The sequence below is a fragment of the Leptonotus elevatus genome, chromosome 3 (assembly GCF_054856555.1).
Source record: "Leptonotus elevatus isolate MCC_2025b chromosome 3, RoL_Lele_1.0, whole genome shotgun sequence".
Lineage (NCBI taxonomy): Eukaryota > Metazoa > Chordata > Actinopteri > Syngnathiformes > Syngnathidae > Leptonotus > Leptonotus elevatus.
In genome coordinates, this window is record NC_141241.1 from 6,173,051 (window position 1) to 6,196,356 (window position 23,306).

General features: G+C 40.9%; 1 protein-coding gene across 3 annotated transcripts in view; it reads left to right on the forward strand.

The window, feature by feature from the left end:
- Nucleotides 1-230: 230 nt before the first annotated feature.
- Nucleotides 231-23,306, forward strand: part of pcdh17 (protocadherin 17) — a 55,332-nt gene continuing 32,256 nt past the window's right edge. The window contains exons 1-4 of one of the 3 annotated variants that reach the window (XM_086071895.1): nucleotides 231-837; nucleotides 1,556-4,354; nucleotides 22,193-22,251; nucleotides 22,461-22,633. In XM_086071895.1, coding sequence (XP_085928021.1) covers nucleotides 1,859-4,354; nucleotides 22,193-22,251; nucleotides 22,461-22,633 — 2,728 coding nt within the window. In that variant the 5' untranslated portion in view covers nucleotides 231-837; nucleotides 1,556-1,858. The remainder of the gene's footprint in view (nucleotides 838-1,555; nucleotides 4,355-22,192; nucleotides 22,252-22,460; nucleotides 22,634-23,306) is intronic. The other 2 variants (XM_086071896.1, XM_086071897.1) reach the window with 2 other exon arrangements.

A 23,306-nucleotide genomic window follows, 5' to 3' on the forward strand; every position in this document is an offset into this window, starting at 1 on the left:
CAACAATGACGTTAAATGAGCAGTGAGGTGTTTTTCTTTCTTTCCCTTTTTTGAAAAATAACATGAAGTGCGGGTGGCCAACGAGCAGCCCATCATTTGTAGTCCGGGCTGGTGCTTGCGTTTGAATCCCTCCTTCTTGCCCCGCCCCCTCGACGCGATTGGCTGCCTCATGAGCGCAGGCAACGTTTTAATGCAGCGTGTTCGTGCACGGAGTTCATTCTATGCTCGGAAGCTCTCTTTGTAACTCAGGACCCGTCCAAACGTGCACAACACACTTTGTAACAGCTTGCTTTTGCACAGCCGAGAACTCACCGGTTCTGTTGGAACGGCCCATTGAGTTGATCCAGAATGCGGGCGAACTGTTGCCTCTCCCCTCCTCCGCACTTTGGATGAGGACGCCGGGCAAGGACACCACACCGCCGCTGCTGCTGCCGCCGCTGCTTCTTGCTTGCTGCCGATTCGAACCGGGCACAACCCATTGACCGGTCGCCCTTTTCACTTTGGATCTTACCTTGCCGCGCATCTGGATGCCCGTCGTTTCTTGAACAAAGGTGACTCACTGTTCGCAGAAGGAAGAGCCTCTGCATCCTAATCACACAGCAAGAGAGGACTTGAGCTCATTGACATCACAGTCAGACTTTTCTGAAGCCGTTTTAATTTATTTATTTATTTATTTACACTGCGGTGCATTGTAGCCTGCAACCAAACGGGATACACACTCATTTTAAAGGGGTCAAACTCACCCAAACCCATTTAGGAATTGACTTTTGGATCTTTACTTTTTTTAATTAATTTTTTTTGGTGCTGTTTTGGGGATTATTCTATCAATTTATATGGGTAAGTTACCTTTTGTTTGTGTACATGTGTGTATGTGTCCTTAAATCGTGCTTGTGTGTTCTCTAGCTTTATCCTCATTTTTTTAAGGGAGTATGAGGAGCAACAGCTTTTACAGTTGAGTCTTGCAGAGAAAGACACAGAGCACCAGAGGAGAGAATTACACGGTTCTGCTGATGGCTGGCAGCTCGTTTTTTGAATTTTTATGAGGCTCATTTTAAATATCCGGATTATGCGGATTTGTTAATGCGTGTAAGAGGCTCATTTTATACTCACTTATTCAAATAGCCGTCACAATAGGCCAATCTCCTGTTGTGTTCCCGCATAGTCACCACATCATTAAAGTTAGACTGCATTCATCCAGTGCCCCCCCACACACATATACTGTAGGTGAATGGCCAGGTAGGGCTTAAAGGTTTAGCGATTGACTTCAAAATGCATTCTAAATGTTACGTTTGATGTGATCTAAGTACTAAGTGACATTCAAGGGGGGGATCATTATTTATCAGAGTATCAGAAATGTGCAGTGCCTTTCCAAGGTTAACTAATTGGCACGCTCCCCCCATAATTGTGGAGATGAATTACATATGAGCCTTGTTTCCATTTTGGCTCAATGGTGGATCTTATTTCCCCCGGATAAAATTTCCAATGTTTTCTGTCTACCTTCCACTAACTAACCGACATAAACATAACATCTATTTTTTTTTGTGCTTCCTTCTAGGTGGTATCAAATTTTGTTTACAATGAGTATTAAATTTGGAGAGTGGCTCATGATCATTGCTCAGATGAGTCTGAGTGCTCCGTGGAATATGAATTAGGCGTTCAGCACCACAGATTGCCGGGAGAGGCAGCGGAGGAGCGCAACAGATCACACACAATCTACCAAGACAAATGCCAAGACCTCACATGATGAACTGGACTCTTCATTTGATCCTAAATAATAATACACAGATTTAACAAGATATCGACAGGTCAAAGGCGGAACATAGACAACACAGATTTTTGCCGCGACTACGGAGTGGGGATGTATCTTTCTATTTTCTTTTTCCTCCTCTTATGGGCTCAAGCCCTGACATTGAAAAACTTGAATTACTCTGTCCCAGAGGAACAAGGTCCGGGAACAGTAATTGGAAACATTGCCAAAGATGCCAGACTTGGACTGGAACAGATTGGGCAGGGAGGGCAGGGAAAGAAAGCCAACTTCAGGGTGTTGGAAAATTCAGCACCCCATCTCATGGATGTTGACCCACAGAGTGGACTACTCTATACAAAGCAACGCATTGACAGGGAAATATTGTGCAAGAGAAACCCAAAGTGCCAGCTCTCAATGGAAGTGTTCGCCAATGACAAGGAGATCTGCATGATCAAAATAGACATCCAAGACATTAATGACAACTCGCCCATTTTCCCTTCGGATCAGATTGATATTGACATATCTGAAAATGCAGTTCCAGGGACGCGCTTTCCTTTGACCAGTGCACATGATCCAGATGCAGGCGAAAATGGTCTGAAAACCTATCAGATAACACGCGATGACTACAATCTATTTTCTTTGGAGGTAAAATCCCGCGGGGATGGAACTAAGTTCCCAGAACTGGTTATTCAAAGACCATTGGACCGGGAAGAAAGAAGCCATCACACTCTTATATTGTCAGCCACTGATGGCGGGGAATATCCAAGGTCAGGTACCATGCAGATAAATGTTAAAGTTATTGATTCAAATGACAACAGCCCCGTGTTTGATCAGCCCTCCTATGTTGTTGAAATTCCCGAAAATTCACCTCCTGGTAAAGTCTTGATCAATTTAAACGCCACAGATCCCGATGAAGGCAACAATGGACAAGTAGTCTATTCTTTTAGTGGCTATGCCCCGGAGAGAATCCGGGAGCTGTTCTCAATAGATCCCAGAACAGGGGTCATAAAGATTCAGGGTGAAATAGACTATGAGGAGAGCCCAGTTATTGAGATTGACGTACAGGCAAAGGACCTCGGACCCAATCCGATCCCAGGCCATTGTAAAGTCACTGTTAAAGTGCTGGACAGGAATGATAACTGGCCCTCTATTGGCTTTGTGTCCGTAAGACAGGGAGCTATCAGCGAAGCGGCACCTCCAGGCACTGTCATTGCATTGGTTCGTGTCACAGACAAGGACTCTGGCAGGAATGGGCAGCTTCAATGCAGAGTGCTGGGTAATGTCCCTTTTAAACTAGAGGAGAACTACGATAACTTCTACACAGTTGTGACAGACAGGCCATTGGACAGAGAGACACAAGATGAGTATAATGTCACCATCGTGGCTAAAGACAATGGTATTCCTCCCCTAAACTCCACAAAATCCTTCACTGTAAAGATTCTGGATGAGAATGACAACGTCCCCCGCTTTACCAAGACAGTTTATCTTCTCCAGATACCAGAGAACAACATTCCGGGAGAGTTCTTGGGTAATGTCCTTGCACATGACCCAGATCTAGGCCAGAATGGCACTGTGTACTACAGCATTGTTAACTCCAATGTGAGCGGAGGTGATGTCAATACGTATGTCAATGTGAACGCTGCCAACGGAGCCATATATGCGGTGAGGTCGTTCAACTATGAGCAAATCAAATATTTTGATTTCAAGGTTCTTGCCCGAGATTCTGGATCGCCACACCTAGAGAGCAACGCTACAGTGCGCATCAGCGTTTTGGATGTCAATGACAACATACCTGTCATCGTTCTACCCCTTCTACAAAATGACACCGCTGAAATCCACGTGCCGCGGAATGTTGGTGTTGGCTACATTGTCACCACAGTGAGAGCAGTGGACAATGACTACGGTGAGAGCGGGAGGCTCACCTATGAGATCACGGATGGGAATGAAGAGCACCTTTTTGATATAGATCCAGTGACCGGCGAAGTGCGAACGGCCCAACCATTCTGGGATAATGTAACTCCCATTGTCGAGCTTATTATCCGTGTAGCAGACCACGGCAAGCCAACCCTGACCGCGGCTGCTCGGCTTATCATCAAGGCATCCAATGGACAGCCTGCTGATGGACTCCTGCATGTTGACGACAATCAGAACTGGGACATGTCGCTGCCCCTCATTGTAACCCTCAGTATAATATCAATCATGCTTCTGGCTGCCATGGTCACCATCGCGGTCAAATGCAAGCGGGAAAACAAGGAGATACGAACCTATAACTGTCGCATCGCAGAATATTCCCATCCACAACTGGGGAAAAGCAAGAAAAAGAAAATTAACAAGAACGACATCATGCTGGTGCAAAGCGAGGTGGAGGAGCGGGATGCCATGAATGTGATGAATGTGGTAAGCAGTCCTTCCTTGGCCACCTCTCCCATGTACTTTGACTACCAGACACGCCTGCCACTCAGCTCACCAAGGTCAGAGGTCATGTACCTTAAGCCCACTTCCAATAACCTCAGCGTGCCCCAAGGCCACGTGGGATGCCACACCAGCTTCACAGGCCCAGTCACCAGCACCACAGACACACCTACTAACCGCATGTCCATCATACAGGTAAGGGGAATTGCCCTACTCTCCTACACTGTTATTCCCACTTCCACGTGGCCAACTTCACGAAGCGTCCAGGTCTTGTCAACGTGACTTGTCTTGTACAATGAAAGATAAAGAAACCAAAGGCAGAGAGGAACTAGAGAGAGGGGTAAAATCAAAGCGCATTAGAAGGATTAAATATTGCCGTCCCCTCTCACAGCTGATCTAGTGACATCCGCACAAATTATTTGCGTTTGAAATATGTCACGGCCGGCTTTTCAAATCAGGTTTTTCAACAATCATCAATTTGACTAAGCTGCATTCTCACAAAATCTAACACAATAGCAACATTTTCAACCGTTGCATAATAACCACCTTCCAATGTAAGCGTATTTATTAAATTTTAACGTAACTAGGTCGGTCCCAGCTGACTTGAGCTCGGCACCCTGGTCTTATCGCAGCCCACTTGGGGACTGTTAACCTTTCATGTTATCCATGTTCACATCGATGGGCAATTTAGAGTTTTCAACTAATTTAAGGGGATGTGGAAGGTAAATGAAATACTGTACCGTACACAGAAAAAAGTAATATGTAGGCTACATGGTGTTCTATATTAAAAGTCATCCTGAATGGCGGTCAGAAACTAGTATTTACTACTTGTATTGTAATTTCCATTCATCACAGTTGTTAAGATTTAGAATTAATTCTGTTCGAATTAACTACGAAGAGATTAGCTGATTGAAGATATTTTTACAGCTACTTTAAGCATCTTTGTGTGGCGTATGTAGGTATATAAGTCTCTAATGTGTGAAATTCTCTGAGGCTTTTGGCCTTAAGCTCATTAGAAGTCTGTTGTGTCAGACGGGGATTAAGGCCTGCAGCGCTACGTAATGCTAGGACAATGGTCAGTTTTTAACAGATCAAGTCTTTCGTCGTCGTGTTTTTCTTTTTCTTGTCTAGTATCATTGTTTTGTGTCGTTCACTTGAGGTGTAGTTATCTTAGTATAATGTGAGATTAATTCTAAAGTATTTCATCACAACATTTTCTAACTTTGATTTTTGTTAGCTTAAGTTTCTTGTTGTATTAATTAATGTTTGTAGTGTCCAGTTCGCCAATGTCGTTTGCCTCTTAGTTAAGCTGTCCGTTGTGGTTTGTACCCCCTGTAAGAGCTGGACATTTCTGTGATGTTGACCGCGATCAATTGTGACGTGTTCCCACCAGGGAAGAAAGCCAATGTCTGTTGTTCTCACTCTCAACCATGCTTCTATTGTGAGCCAGCTGCAAAGGGCAAAGGCCAGCGCAAAGAGCGTTAGTCGGACTTCCTCATCAGAGGAAACGGGGTCATTTGTGACTATTTTTATTTTTTTATTTTGTGATGATGAATTATGCTGCATTAGATTTCTGCACACTCACTGCGTGCACTCTTTTCTCATCCTTCTTCCGAATCGTAGTAGAAAAAAACTAGCAGGAGCAGCAACAAAGGCACTCCGTGGTATCTTGTTTTAAGTGGGTCCCCTGAAAGTGTGAACTATGTAGGGTGCTCTATTGTATTATTCAAGAGAAACCAATGTAGAGGGAGTTGCCTTGAGGCATTAAGTTTCTTCAGAGGCTTTACAGAAGCATATCATTTTCATCTCCACCCTGCCACCGTTCTCCCTTTATGTGGACAGTAAGTAACCCGAGTCAGAGCAAAGTGGCAATGGAGAAAGATGTCAGGAAACAAAGACAAAATTCCTTCTTCATCGATCCCCGGGCCTCACAGCCCATCTGTCACTACAGTTGCTCGTGAAGGAAAAAAATAAATGTATGAAGTGGAAGAGCATATCGCCTGCTCATTCAGTTTCACAAGGGCAACTTGGTGTAGCTGGGTTCACATCCACCTGCATGCCTACCGCCGCCATCACCCTGCAAACCTGCAAAGCACTCGCAACACTGCTCCTGGTCTCTCATGATGTTTTAAAGCCGCATACCGGCTTAGAGGCACTGCTTGGCCTATTGCTAGGAGAGAGGAATAACACGAGCATATCGGCAGAGCTTGACATGCCTTATCGTTGTCACAATTGGGCCGGCAACCAGCCCAGTGGAGAGCTTCATTTTATTTGCAAGGAGAATTCCAGGGATAAGTAGATGAATGATACGCACCGTAATGATGCTTAATGCTGCTTAAGGCGTTGAAGGGAATTACTTAGTCCAGGATGAAGGTTAAAACCAATCTGTTGCGAAATTCCTCAAAGCTCTGAAGGTTGGCTGTGACTCAAGAAAGAGCATGCTCTATGTCATGTGATGGGCCTTATGAACAGTACAGGTGGGGATGTTATTTCTCATTACATGGGGAAAAAAAATTGTCATTCCGATTGCTATCATTCCAAATGAAGATCTGTTGTCACCTGTTCACATGTGACATGGATCCATTCCGATCTGACGTTTACATGCTCGACTACGTTAAGCAGATCAGCTGTGTTGCTACATCCGTGGGACACACGGAGATCGATGTGAACGTCACGTTCATTCATCTATTAAAGACAGTAGTTGTGATAGTTAAATATTAAGATATTAAAGCAATATCTTGATAATGAAAAGTTCTAAGTACTTGGTAAGACGCCACCATTTTAAAGTGTTTAAGCGACGACATCACGACGCATTTACGTCAAAACAGAGCACGCATAGACCGGACGCAGTTTAGCTATTCCGATGCTCGTTCAGATTGGCAAAAGAAAAACCTTACATAAAAGACACCCTTGTGAATCCGAATCAAATTCCATTTGGATTCAGCCTTTTCCGATTGAGGTGTTTATACGGAGCGTTTTCATTTCGTGTAGTCATTCGGATTTATTCTAATCATGATACAAGGCCCCATTGTTGAGGTTCAGCACTTCAGCACAGCAGATTCTTTGGGGAAGTTGCACTCATTTTCTCCAAGCTTGTAGAGATGTTTAGCCGTCCATAAATGATCACATCAGCTGTTTGAATAAATTGTAATTTTAATTGAACAGACATTTGCCGCGATGAAAGAGGGGAATTTTATGGTAATAAGGTGCAGGTGGTAGGAAGGCCAAGTGGGAGATTGTGACAGATGCCACATGGAGGAAGTAAACGCTGCCTTTGGGTGGCAGCGTTCTGCTGTGAGTTTAAGTACGTTTTTTCAAGGGGTAAAATAGATTCTCATCCCTCTTTTGGTAAATGTATACCATCAGGAATGTGATTGCATGATTTTTTAAACAATGTTTAAAAGTCACTCCATTTAATTTGAATCATAAACATCCTATAATGAATGATTCAACCTTTTTTCAAATGTATGGTAGCCATAAAATACATTAAACTGTGAGTATATAATAATTTGAACTGCGTGAATTTGTGGTATTGTTTAGCCCCCTTTGAGTTCTTATGGTTGTGTTTATGCATATCAACAATGTTGCTAGAGTGGATCTTTAAAATGAATTCTTCCAGGGATGGTCTGAGTCTGCATAATTCAGGCAGATTTATGTGTGTGGGTGGGTGGGTGTAATTTCATTGTGTATTCCAGGCATAGGATTTAGTCCATTCGAGCCAGAGCCTCTTCTCTTTTGTGAGCGTGACAATCTTGCATTTGTCCAAACCTTGAAACACCCTTCCTCTGAGAAAGACACACACACACACTCAAGCACGCAAACACACTGATGTGCATAACAGGCCCGTGTCTTATCACATCCTCTGCCATATATTATATTGAAATTGCTCCCACACTTGAGAGACCACTGAGGCAATGGATTAGAAAAACACTCTTTATTTAATTTTTCTTTTCCCCTTCATCTTAAGATAGCCGCTCTCTTCTGGAGTCTCCGGTGGGATGGGATAAAATATCATGTGGAGGGGTGTGGGTAGGTTTACCTCGGAAAACTAAGTGTACTTTTAGAACAGACCTGGCAGTTGTTTTAAAGTCACTTGTGTACTCCCACAGTTGAGAAGCACGGGTCTAGTGCGGTTAATTTTGCTTTTCCTCGGTATTCCAAAATCCCTTACAAAAGATGTGAGGCTGCAAAGTGTTTATTTGGGGACACGCGCTAAATTATATCATTGTTAAATAAACAAAAAACAGACTTTTTGTTTTGTTTATTCTATTCCTATCATTGTATTATTATTTTTTTCTGTCACACTACCAGACAAGCTTGTTTTCAATGTAAATTAGGTGGCTACTCTTGACTGTGGGGAAAAAAGTACGAGATATTATTAGTATTTACATTAGCTCGCTGCTCTGTTTTGCTGTCTTTTTTTTTTCATGCGCCCACAACATTTACTGAGCTGATTTATATTCACACATTCCACATTCCCTTGCAACTCAGTGTCTATATCAATGTCTGCCAGGTAACTGATTTTGAAAAGGCATATCCCAAGCTCACAGAAATGCAATCACTGTGAATAAAGTAATCAGATGTAAAAGTGAGGTTTGTTTTGTTAGTAATGTAAATGTAGTATTGACTCAAAAATTCATTGTCACTTATAGGTAACTACAGTCAGATTTGTTTAATATCCTATAATAGAAGATATTTGCTGTCAGATTGCAATTCTTTGAGTAAAATGTGTTTCAAATATTTGCAGAAACCCAAAGGCTCATGATTTTAATGAAACATGATCATTGGCTCTTTGGCGTGTATGTGAGTTTCTTATCTATCAAGAGGTTGGACTTGCCATGCGTTCATTTTGTAATTTCATTAAAATGAAAGACTTCCTGATCTGGCAAAGGTTGAAAACAAAGACTCTTTGTGTTTTACAAGTGTCAAGAAACAGACCGGATATAAGAACACAAGTTGGCCTGTGTGATACTCAAATGGGCCGGACACATTAAAGCAATTAGCTTCGTTCAAAAGGAAGCAGCCCCATTGGAGATGTCATGGCCATGATAATAACTGCAATGGCAGTGTATCCATGGAGGAGGGAAAGCAAATTTTCAGGGGCTCCCTGTCTAATTTATTGACGCCAGAGTTTCAAGTCAATGTCGTTTGCCGTTTTTGGTGTCAGCATGATTTGAATTTCTTTTAACTACTACCTACGAAGACTGCATGACTTTGTTTTACGTCCCGTTATTTTCCTATTTTTGCTGCTTAGTGTGTACTCTCAGACCAGATGTGCCCTACATTTTACCTGCTGATTTTTCACTTTGTCTTCTTATTTAATACAAACACCCCTCAGCCACTGCTGTTTCTGCAATCTCATACAAAAAAATGAATGATTGTGACCAAATGAAATGTTGATATCCCCAGGAGACCTGAGGCATTTACCCTCGCACAGCTGGCATTTTGCTCGAACAAGTCAGCCAAGAAGTCAATAGCGCCAACAAAGGTCACATGAATCACGAGAACAAAACATTCACTGTGCAGGAATCTTGAATTGCGCTGCCAGGTGTGTTGACATGCAACATATGCAATCACACAGGTGATATCGCTAGCAGTGCTAGGTTGAAGGACTAAATCTTGTTGGTTTGTTTAATTGGAATAGCCTTTCCCGGGAATCCTTTGCCCCTTGAGAAATGTTCACTCCTTCTGTAGCCAGATGGTGGAGCTGCATGATTTTACATGGGTATAGACGGTGCTTATTAGGGCTAAATGATATCGGCAAAATTTCGTATTTCCAAATGGCAACAAATTATGAACGATGATGTATTATTTTCAATTAAATCCTTTTAATGTGTAGATTCTCAATCTATAATTTCTCCTGTCTGTATGGCGTGCGTGTTTCCTTCATTCATTACTTTACTTACTCCCTCCCTTGGATATTTGTCATTGGTTTAGCTAACTCTGACCCTGTTTTTCCATGGCAAACATGTAATTTCATTTCCTTTATTCAATGAGGTAAAAAACTCATTGAGATTAAAAATCTCTTTTTCAAGAGTGACCTGGTAATGAGGTTTATGGTTGTCTGGCCTTACCTGTACATTTAAGTATAAAAATGATCTTTGCGACTACAAGAGCTGGACACTAACACAGTGTCCACTTCCATCAGTACTGACGGAAGGTCAGTCTGTCACTAACTGACTCCTGTTTTGCTGGCCGGCTGCCAATTGACGGAATGAGCGCCGATGAAGCGATTTTCGGCAGTCACCTGAGCCGTCACTAACCCGAAAATCAAAGATGAGGAGCAGTTTGGGAAGAAAAAGCAGGATGAGGAACAGTAATAGTATAATTAATTATACTTTTTTTGTGTGCTGTTACCTTTGTAATAATTTTTTTTTTTTTTTTTTTTTACTGGTGGTCCTAAAATAGCGATGACAAGCAAATTAACGATGACAGAAGGGCGGTTAAAATAACAATGATGACGGACTGGGCTAAGCTGAAATAATGACGGACTGGTGAATGGCGAATGCTTACTGTCGTGTGGGAAAAATCTATATTGTAGAAACGGCTGATTTTGCGATATCAAGATCATGAATGCTCCTATCTAGATATTTATACAATAACGATGGGCAATTGAACAAAATTTTGCTGGTCCAACATTTGTCAGCGAATCTAGGCACCCTTGTCGTTATCAGCCCGTCATTTTTTCATACCGAACCAAACTTTAATCGTCAGTCCGTCATTTTATTTGTCACTACTATTTTAGCATCAACAGACAGAGGTGGACTTTCCGTCAGTACGTCATTTGTCAACAGAACGGGCGTCAGCCAGTGACGGACTGGGGGGTCCGACGGTACTCGACTCGGCTTGTGACGATTACACAGTCAGCAAAATGGCGTTTGTCTGTAATGAACTGACAGACAATCCGTCAGTACTGACGGAATGCCCACCTCTGACAGTAACCTTGCATCATTTAGCCCAAATGCTAAACATATAATTGTGCAAAAAAAAAAAGGTGTCCGTCGCACAGAAGGCCAAATATGCAATGCAGACAATGTATTCTTTGAACTGGCAGTAGCGGGGTCTGCGAGCTGTAAATCAAACACTTTCAAAGTCAAACAAAGTGGATCTCACTCCGCAGTGCTTTGGCATGGGTCCAACGTAAGAGAGCTACACTCTGCCCTCTAGACATGTGCTACTGAAACACCATGCAGCTCGACGAAGGAATTATGTGGATCTGTTCTCACCTTCTCTCTCATTAGTTGAAGGGAAATGATTTATCCCTCTCCCCGTCCTTGTCCTTGTCTTTTATTGCTAAGCACTTCTCCCGCTACATCGGTAATGTGATTAATTGATTGAATGGATATCCGGTACCATGAAAACCATCTCATTTGCTCTCATTTTAGCAAAGTACATATCAAAACAAATGGCTGTAAAACAGATGTTTTAACCCACGTAGAACCAGAGGTCTCCATCACGTTTGCCCGATGTTGCCATTAGCAGTGCCATTTGAAGAGTATTTAAATACGGCCGATGTATTTTTTGCACGATTGTTCGTCTGAGGTGTCTCAGAGGGTATGGCTGTAACCGTTTCCACTGTCTGCTGCTTACATGTGGAAGGGAGTCCAATTTGAAATGTGACTCCCACGCCTAAAGCCCTGTGTGTGTCTGAAGGGAAATGACAGCGACTGCGCTTTGTGGTGACTGTCATGTGTTCGCAGCAACAAAGCGGCCTGAGTCGGCAGGCCTGATGCGATATTGCCATAACAAAACTATGGTGGCTAGGCAGAAAATGACAAACTGTTTTTTTCTGCTCTTTAGGGTTGACGCAATGATGGCGAATGCTAATGGAGTATGAAAATGCAATATATGTCTTCTCGTTTTCTGTCGCATTACACTGATTCACTCAATTGGTCCCAAACCGGTGTTATTTCTTACAGAGAATTCTCTTACGGGGCTTTTAACTTTCCGATCAATTCCTAGTATGTTCTTTTTTTTTATTGACTATGCTATATTTTGTAGTGAAATACAACATTTTATCGTCTGAGCTTTAATAAAAAGAAAATAAAGAAACAAGCTCTCTCGTTTCCGAGCTCTTGTTTCAACCTTTCTTTCTCCCAGCACTTGTCATCGCTGATAACCGTTGCAATTGCTCATGTTACTGACGACCCGAGCCAAATTCATAATGATGAGATTATCTTGTCAACAGTACAGTGTATATGTCTGCCATATTGATCTCTGCGCGCAGTCTTAATGAATAAAGTACCACGGAAGAAATACTGGCTCAATGTTAACTCTGAGTAGATCTTACTATTTATACGCTCTCAAGGCTGCAAAGATGATGAATGGAATTGTGGAGTGCTGCGCCTTTCTTTTCTTTCTTCCTTTCCGCGACTCTCCTTCCTTTCCTGTCCAGATTAGTAAACGAAACGGCTCGCTCGCACACTGGCGGAAATGTGTCACACTGACATCTTGAGTCCATGTACTCCCAGGTGGAGAGGCGTGAGTGGTGGTGTGGGTGTGCGGGGTGGGAGACGAATACGAGAGAGCAGCCCGTCGCATGAGTGTCTTTAAATGTCAGTGTTTTGGGCGTATTTGTATGGTTATATAAAGTAATTTCTTGTGGTTACTGGGGCTTTAGAGGCAGAGATTATACTTGATTGTGTCTTTTATGGGCTTGCTGGTTATTTCTAAAGATGGTTTGACAGATTATTAATGCACCATGGACACACTTAAAAGAGTCAGAGGGGAAGAGGCCAACACTAAAGCATTGGCCCCTTGTACCTTCTTTGAGGGAACAGAAGTGTAACCCTGTCTTTCCTGCGTTTCCTATTAGCTGAGAAATCTCATCACCGCTGACCCAATACAAATAGCGAATAGGTCACCTTGAAATGAAACAGGACATGCTGTTAGTACGTGTGTCTTTATAGAGTAGGAAGAAAAGGAATTTGTGTGGATGGTACTTGTAAATATGTGAATTAGTTCATGTATTGATAGAATTTGTGCTCATAGATCTGGCCTTGGTTCTGGGCTTTAGGGAGATATTCTTTTATCCCAGAATGGATCCTTCACAGTCAATTCAAAAGGAATGTTTTTCTTTCTTTCTTGTTAACTTGTCTGCTGTTATGCATTTTGTTAATGATGGGGTTTACCAACTTGTTTATCATTTTATTTCAGTTGTAATATAAAGTCTAGATCGTGGATAGAGGGTGGACAGGTTTGTAGTTAATGAATTCAGCCTGAAAGCGCTGTAAACAGATGCAAATGGCAGTGTTTCATTTTCAAATAACAAAGCCTCAAACAGAATATTTTCATGACAGATTGTTCAAATTCATTATTGAATGCAACGTTTAAAAAGTTTTAGTTTACTGAAATTATTATGTATACTGTATTTGCAAAATTATTCTGTCAAGTAACATCTCATTTCAAAGCTCAATATAACTTTTTTTTTTCTTTAAGAAGCCATTTTGATCATCTGTCAGCATGCCGTCAATATTTGGGTTAAGGTCAAAATTCCGGTTTCTAATAGATTCGTAAATATCCATTTACTACATGCGTGCGTAGACGAGTTTCACATTCAGACAGATGCAAGACAGCGTCATGATGCAAATAAATGTCATTTCCGCTTCTTATTTCTTACCGTCACTCACCACACTAATAAAGTAGTCTGTTTCCCCCTCGCTTCAAAATGGTGTTCTGGCGCTGCGTCCAAGTTTTGCCATTTTTGTTTATCTCTGCTTCTGCATTTCCGGTGGTTAGCATGTGAGACAGCTGTGCATGTAAGTACTTCCTTTATTCAAAAGACCAAGATTCTTTGCGGATAGAGCATGCGCAGAACACAAAACAAAAGCGATAACCCAATCTGCAATTTGAGTGAGGACATTTCATGACTGGACTTCATGCGCAGGTGGCACCTGCTCCTAAGAGCGACCCACTTTTTACACAAATGTTTTGTAGAAACAGTCATCATACCTGGATGCTTGATTTTATACACCTGTGGCCATGGAAGTAATTAAAACACCTGATTCCGATTATTTCGATGGGTGAGCGTGAGTGGATAATTTTGGCAGTATAGCATATAATGTATGTTCAGTATTTAAATTTATACCAAACAAAACACTTAAAATTAGACTCTGTACGTTCATTTGAACGTGTTTCATGAATAGTTATTGATGCATGTGGAACGTGAACTCTTTGTAAAGCAGCTTTTTTTTTTTGGGCTGAGTTAGCAATGGTTTAAATGAGGGTAAAGCAAGGTCGCTGCTGACTCAAGACTTAAGTTAACGGCAAAGACGCACTAAGTATTGATGAGGACGCGCAGAATGATTAGTAGCGTCTACACCAGGATTGCATGCTGTGCCCCTTACTACTTTCTTCACAAGGGCAGTTGAACAATTAAGCATCAAGCAGCATTTTTATTTCCCTCCACAGTATTAATCTTGCACTGTTCTCATTTTTTCAGCAGCCATGAGGCTTGTCCCCGCTATCTATAAACTCCATGGTTGAACATGTCATATGTCAATATGTTTACTTGAACTGTTTGACTGCTATGTTTGATACTTTGATTGTGTTTTAAGTAAATATCTACACAACCAGAAGCAACAATTTTCATTCACTCCTGGGGCTAAACTGCCACAGATGTGGATATTGTTGATAAATATACAGTACACACACACTCACACACTCACGATGTGTTGAGTTGCTGCTCCTGTTTGAAGCAGAATGTTTCCTCTGAGCTAAAATGACTGCTGCGTTCTTGTCATGTCGCGTTGAGACACAATCATGCTTAAATTTGTGCAGAAATTGAATACGGGATCACAGCTTGCCCTACATTTTAGTCAAACAGACTTGTATATGGGTTTAATGAGAATGAAAGTTGTCTATTTGATATGCTTTTTGTCCACATGGAAACTGTTAAACTGGTACTAATCTGAACCTTGTTGGAGGTACTACTTCCTATGCGCATTGACCAAACCCCTCTTTATTGAAAAATAAAATTGGCAGTTTTTTCCCCCTTCCAAATTCAGGACATAGGTATAGGGTTTATGGATTAACAAAATGAACAGGGAGAGAAGCCTATTCATCAAATCTGGCTCTCTTCTCCTTGAGTTCAGAGAGAGCATTGTGTTCTTGGATTCCCCATCTCCATGCAGTTTAAGTGTTCCTTTAGTTTTGCTGGATAGCTAGTTGTGCTGAACTAGAATTGTTCAACCCGTCATTGCAACTAATGCAGGTAGGACACTGACTCTCATCACTTAAATCTATATTTTTAGAGCACTTTAAAACAACCACCGCTGCTTGCTTAAGATGGAACTCAAGGGCAGCAGATAAAATGAAAACAGCATAGGCCCCAGAATTGAACCCTGTGGAACACCATATCATGAATTCATATTGCACATATTTGTCTGGCCACTTTCTTTTTTTGCTCAACATACATAATATGTATGTATGTATGAAGGGAGTAAAATGACAAAGAAATCACACGACGTACCATCACATCAGTCAATTTTGGTCAACCATCTTATTTGCTGGAATGTCACCATACTGAAATACGCCAAAAGACACATGTTGATATATGTTACTGCAACTGTTAAAATGATTGTAGGATAAATTAACTATTGCCGATACTAAAAGCAAATCAAGCATTATTTTCCCTTTTCTTCTGAAAACAGTTTGAAATTAGAAGATCTTGTGACTATAAAAACTTTTATTTAAAAAACACATTATTTACCCCAAAATTGTTTTGGAATACAATCTTTAGTTGAAGATGTGTTGATCAAGCCACTTTTTTGTCTGGCAGATTTGTGTGATTCATTATTTATCCCGTGAATAAATGCAATAGAGTTAAAACTGATTATGCAAATGTATTTTGGCATGTCTGCTAAACAGAATGTTATTAAAAGATTCCTTATTAAACTGAGAATTTTGAGCCACTTTGTTACATGCAAAACTCAGTTTAGCCTCTCATCTGATTTTCATGGAACATAAAATAGCCTCTCTAATATGTTGTTTATGTATGTGTTTATACCACATAAGTGGGAGAGAGACGTATAGAGAAAAAAATGAGTTCAAGGGTATTCACTCTCAAGGGGTTTGCATTTCATTATTTCTACGTGAGTTGATTCTCGAGATAATAATGACAGGCTTTGTTGACCAACTCGAAGGCTCAGTTCTGTTTATCCCTTAAGTGTTTTCTTTTCATATACTTGAAAGGTAATTTAGTTTCCAAAATTAAATGACAAACATTATTACAAAGGATAGACACACTCACACAAAAGCAGTTCAATAATGGTGCCTTTCCTAGCACAAATATACTGGAGCTGTTACTGCCTATTTTGCTTCAAGACGCGGTACCTTAAATGTGACCAAAGTAGTAATTTATCATCACAGAAAAACATTGTCAGATTTTTCGCCATGAGTATTCCTCAAAAGGACGATTTACTCGATGTAGCAGTAAATGGGCTTTGAAGGAAGTCAGCTATAAATTATGTTTTGTCATGTACTTATTAATATTGGTACACACACACAAATTCCATGTGTGGACTTGTGGATAACCTTCAGATTTATAACATAGATGATTTGCGTTGCCAAGTCATTGTGGCAAAGTTTGTCAACTTTAATTTGCATGCAATTTAGAAAGCTTCACAGCCACAGCCTGAAGCCAATTTGTCTGCTATGTTGTATTATGTTAATTAATGCCACATTCAAATAATTCATTTTTGATAGTTTTATAATGCAACATTATGCTTTTATATAATTCAAGGATTCCTACAGGTAATGTGTTTACGTACATAGGATGTTATAAAAAAGAAATAATCATATCTGCAAGGCCATGAATGCTCAAAAGGGTTTCAAAGTTTATACCTTTTTTTGGTCCTTTAAATTACTAAATAAAACAGGAGAAACCACTCACAAAATAAATTTTTGGGCCCGTATCTGTTTTGTGGTCACATTTTTTTGTTTTGTTCGGAAAAACAGACTGTTAGGATAATCAATTAGGTTTGTATAGTTAGCTTGAAAGTGAAAGAATGAACACAAAAAGTATGTTTACAGTATTATCATCATTAATTATTAAACTTTACACAGATCTGATCAGCTGGATTTGGGATTGGACTTTAGTTAGCATTTTATGCAAAGTCGTGATCGGCTGAAATGTCCAAATTTGCCCAGCTGATCAATGACGTCATTGACTAGCTCGACAAAATAAGATATTGCATGTTAGTTTCAACGTTTATCACCTTTAAAAAAAGAAATATATATTTTTTTTTTAATCACTGATTGATTATTGTTGTTTGTTGTTGACACATGTACCGAACAGAAGAATGGTTTTGGTGGTTTTCATAAACTTCTAAATATACTGTATGTGTGCATTATATTAAGACAATAAGTAGAGTAATAGAGTAATTTCATATTGATGGCTATCATTGTTTAATTAACCTGACAGCCTATGATGCACATATTTTCCTTAGATGTGTATAGTATATATTATTTGGCTTGTATAATGAAATATTCATAAGAACAATCAAGGTTTCATCTGGGCTAATAAACTGTTTTCCATTTACCTTTATCAGCAACGTTGGTTAAATCGGTGTGAACTCATTTGGGCCGGACTTCTCTGCGGATATTTGGAAGATAGGCAGACGGTAGACCCTGGCGGCTTTCGGTTCACTTAAGCCCATCGAATAATTTGTCTTTTATCTCCTCGATGTGTACGACCCACTAATTACATTTGATCACTTACAATTGCTCTGAAGTCACCAAGCAATCAATGTAGTCTAATTATTGTCTAGTGTCCCTACCCCCCTTCTTTTTGTATATCCTTTATCATCCTTTAACTTTTTGTTTTCTCTCTGCTCATTTATTCATTTATTTATTTGTTTGTTTGTATATACTGCTTTCCCACCCAACACTGTAGTGATGGTTTCTCTCTGCTGACCTCAATTTCTTTGTGTTTTATCCTTTACCAAGTCTTCCCGTTTTGGCCTGCTTGCTTACTTTGACAGTTTTCCAAAAGGAATAAACAAGGGCTCCCTTGGTAAAAATCTCTCTCTCTCTCTCTCTCTCTCTCTCTCTCTCTCTCTCTCTCTCTCTTGGCTAGCTGACAGTCTTGCGGTTTGACATGAATCCATTTTCAAATGTGCTCATGCAGACAATAAAGAACAAACAAGTGTATCATACCCTATAGAGTAGGTGATGGTCTACCTTTTTTTTTTTCCTTTAAAATGAAGTCCAATCATGTGCAAAAGAGAAGCTACCATTTTCCTCTGTTCACTGACCATTCCTCTGACAGCTTAAACTCACACCACACACCACACACACACTTCTTTATACACTTACTCCGTGAAAACGAACAAAATGCAGCAACATGGCCTGGGAGTGAAATAACACTTTGATGTGCTTGTCCCATTTGTCTCAATCGTTCCTCTGTCTGCTTGGTCAGTCTTAGGGCCTCAATGGGAATAGAGAATGGAGTGCAGCTTTTTACACTTAGTCAGCCTCACTGTATTCGGTATCCTTCTGACCCCCGTGCCCTTGCTGCATACACTAGAAACCACACATCATTCAGGGCAACATGTTTTTGCAATTCACAACCATCGCCGCAAACAAACTAAAACTCCAATCCCATGTGAAGTGCAATGAACGAGAACCACTATTTCTTCAAGGCAGTGGTTCTTAACCTGGGTTCAACTCCAGGGGTTCGGTGAGTCAGTCTCAGGAATTTGGCGGAGGTCAAAACAGCTGACTCGTATGATTTGTGATGACGTGTCCTACTTGGCCATCATTGGCTGCAGGTGATTGTGTGATTTATTTATTATTTTAATACTTTCCTACTAACTATGTCGAGCGAAAAAAATAAAGTGGTCGGACTATTATGTGCAATATGAATTCACGTGTATAACGATATATGTATGTATAACCTATGGTGTTCCACAGGGGTCCATTCTGGGGCCTCTGCTGGTTTTATTGTATCTCCTGCCCCTGCGTTCGCTCTTACGCCCAATTCACACTGACAGCGAAACGGACGCCGCGAGGAGCAGAAAGCATTTGAGTCTGCGTGTCAATTCAGTGCGGTGCGGATCGGGTGCGGTTCGGATGCGGAGCTGCGGAAAGTTTCAGCAAGCTTTCTCTTTTTTCTGGATTCCGCATGCAGATTTTCATGAAGCTGAAGAAATGACACGAGCCGGACAGGAAGTCAGGCGTCGGCATCAAGGTAGATTTGGTATATTTCAAAATAAAACTTAATAAAACGTCTTTCTTTGGGGGGGGACGGAAGCTAGCTAACGAGCTCAGAATAAATTAAACATTACAAAATAACACTATTTAAACACAAAACGTACTCATGGTAGGAGTCTCAGAAATAGTGTCCAAAAAGCATATCGATGTCCGTGAGGATGCCGAACAGAAACTGCTCCGCGTTCACTCCGCAGACAGTGTGAATTGGGCGTTAACAAAACAGTGGCGGTTGTTTTAAAGTTGAGTGATGGGAGTCAGTGTCCTAACTGCATGATTTGCAATGCCAAGTTGAGCAATTCTAGTCCAGCACAACTAGCTATCTAGAAAAACTAAAATAACAGTTCCTTAACGTGCATGGGGACGGTGACTACAAGAACACGACACTTTCTGAATTCAAGGTGAAGAGAGCCAGATTCGATGAAAAGGCGACTCTCTCTGTTCATTTTGTTCATCAGTCATGCCAACACCCAAGTCTTGATTTTGAAAGAAAAAAAATCCATATTACATTTTTTCAATAAATAAGGGTTTGGTGAATGCGCATGGGAAACTGGTGGGCTTCAGTGCCTCCAACAAGGTTAAGAACAACTGCTTTAAGGTATATTGTTTGTGGCAGGTATTCATTATTTGCATGCCATTTATTGTGTAATCATGGCCGTCTTGATCCGTTAATTCAAAAATTTCTCTAGCAGTGAAAGGGTTGGACAGTTTCACATACAGGAAGATGGAGGAATAACATTTACCCAGACTCTTAATTTGCAAGAACAATGTTTCTAAGCACTGTCAGTATGTGCTTTTTATTTGCTCTTGCTACAGTCACAGACGGAAAGCACCCAATTTCTGTAAGCGTCCTTCCATGCTGATCAGATTCAGGTTAAGCCGTGTCACGCTGATTGAAAACCGTGTCCAAGGATGAGTCCCTGGATGACTACGAAAATAATTTCATCTCAATTTTTTCTCTCTCAAAACTTCACACTGTTATCATTTCAATGCCAAACGATGTCAAACAGCCATTCTTCCTTATGTGTCCAACCTTTTGATATATTGTATGGGCGTTTTCTTTGAATCATGCCCGTGGAGGAATGGAGTGTTCAGCGTAGTGCTAAAGGCCTGACAGAAAGCGCGAAAAGTTCAAAGTATTGAGGTTTCCTCTCTGACCTTCAAACGCTCTTTTTCATAGCGAGCTACCACAGAGCACAGACTGAAATAATCTTATCGACTGTGAGCCAAGCTGTGCATATGAAAAACCTTAGCGAGGGAGACGATGCTCACTGATCGTTTCGCTGCTATCAGTTCAAGACAGAGTTGCAGTTATTTGTGTTACTCTGATGAATATCCATTACTGCACTTGGATAATTACACAATTTTTATAAACCCTGGAATCTAATTCTCCCTCTAAGTCTATACCGTGCTTTTAAATCGCTTTTAAACTTTTGTCATTTTCATGCTTTATTTGGGTGACAGGAATTTCTCTAAAGGCCAGTCAGTGCTGCAGGATAACAGTGACCTTTTATATCAATTGCCATCATTAAAAACACTCACATCGCACACTTTGCTGTAATTAATGGTTAAGAGCCGAAGCTGTTCCAAGTACCGCTGAGATGAAGTCCATAGTGCCGGCGAGAAGTCCGTTTAGAGTTAATGTCAGTCACTCACTGGTTTCTAAAAGTGAATTTATCCAGTGCAGTTAGGGTTTCTTTTATGTGTTTTTGGATGTGTTATTTCTATTGGGAATGTGAAAAGTGGCTGCTTTTTTTGTGTAATTTTTACACAAAAAAAAACAACAACATGGAATGAGCATATCAAATGCCTCTAAAATCGACTGCACACACACAAAAAATTGAACAATTGTGTACATGCCCTATTCTACTGCCCACACTGCTTTTCTTACTAATAATCTTCCATCTGCATTAGTTAACTCGAGTTTTTAGAGTAAATGTCGGTGTATGAAACATGACGCTAATTTTTACCCGTTGACGTCTCGGAATTGTGGCCTGCCCAAATAATTTGGGGTTACTTTGAACTGAAACTTGTTAGCCAGTCGGACAACTGGGTTCCCCGAGTAGAAGACAAAACAAAAGTTTACTCTACGTTGGCAGTTCCATGCTTTCGTAAGAAATAATGAAGGTACACAGTTTTTTCCACGCAAGCTCAGGACGCTTCATCCGACTTTGACAATTCTTGCTGCCTCGAAGCGGCATTTCCAACCAGACTTTTCATTTGAACAGATTTTCACTTTTTTTGGGATATCCTTTTACATTGCTATTCTATTGATTCCAGTTGCATTTGCCCGCCCACCCACCACACCTAATGTGCATGATCATATTGCCTTGCACCCCGGCAATTTAAACACTGCATGTATCAATATCTCCACATACGTCACATCTATATAGTGGCAGGCCGTGCATTTGGTACCCAAATCCACCTCTTAATGCAACTAATATCAAATCACATATGGTGTACAGTTTGTCGCTGAGATGGTATAAAAAAATATTGTGTAAATTAGGATTACTGTGTTGCAATATGGTTATTACTGGCGATGACAAAGCTAAATATCCTACCATTTTTTTCACATCATTCTTTCTGCCACATTTGATGTTCCGCACAGTGATGTAGCTTATTGCTAATTTGCCCAATTTACCTGGGTAATAAAAATGTTCGAACCAGAATAAAGAGGAGCTTAAATTCTCATTATTCAATTCAAGCCTTTTACACAGTTTTCCTGTATAATTAATCACCTGGAGATCGTGTTTCACCGTAGGAGTGCTTTCTGTTGTGTCCAGTACAAAGCCTACCTTTTTTTTTTCTCTCTTTCCTCCTCAGACGGACAGCTTCCCCACTGAGCCTAATTACATGGGAAGCAGACAACAGTTTGTTCAAAGGTAGGTTTTGGGATTTGCTACTATTACTGCATCTCAGACCTTATTATTCTTCCTCTGGTCATCCCACCACAGTCCTGCATCAACATAATTTATTGTTAATGAGGCAGAAATGTATTCCATCAATTCTCATTTCTAGCAGACAAGGATGAACATGTCTTATTAATAGATGATTTTGTTCTAAGCATTCATTGTTGTTTGTCTCTCTGTAGTAGTTCCACATTCAAAGACCCCGAGCGAGCGAGTCTCAGAGACAGCGGCCATGGTGACAGCGACCAGGCCGACAGCGACCAAGACACCAACAAAGGCTCTTGCTGTGACATGTCTGCAAAGGAAGCACTTAAATTAAAGGCTACAGGAGTTAGACCGCCTCCGTTGGAGCAAGGTGAGCCAACAAGGTTCCAATTTTTCCGATGCATAAACCACAAGGTTTCCGGAAAACAACGACAAATGACTACCAACCCATCATCTCTGCCTGCCATTGTTATCTGTAATAACTGTTGTGCAACCAGGCTTTCTGATTGTACACGCGACATTATCTGCTTCCTAATTTGACTTTCCCTTTTCTGCACCTTTCCCATTCAATGTGCTCTATACCCATTTTTATTTTATCAAAGGCGACAAGCCCATTACGTTTTTATAAGCCCAACTACTTCAGCCTCTCCATTTAGTCCCTCAACCCTAAACGCACGTCTCTGAAATTTTGATAATGGAACATGGAAAATAACTTAGTGAGCAGCGAGTGATGTGACGCCGTGATGTGGTGATGAAATATGAATAATTATTCTAAGCGCTGCGGGTCGGGCAGATTACACATGACATGTGTTGAACAATAACTCCCTAGATGTGAGTTGTTGCAGCCCTCCTCACTGCAGCCAGCTTTCATGGTTACTGCACGTTTAGAAGCGCCAGAAAAGCTGGCGTAAAAAGGCATAAAGAGCCTTGATAGCACGAGTGGTGTGCTAAAGTCTCAGTATGGCTCCAAACAGCCTTGTACCTCCGTGTAAGTCATTACCTGTTTAGAAAAAATATATGTTCCCAGAGAAGTCCACCCATGT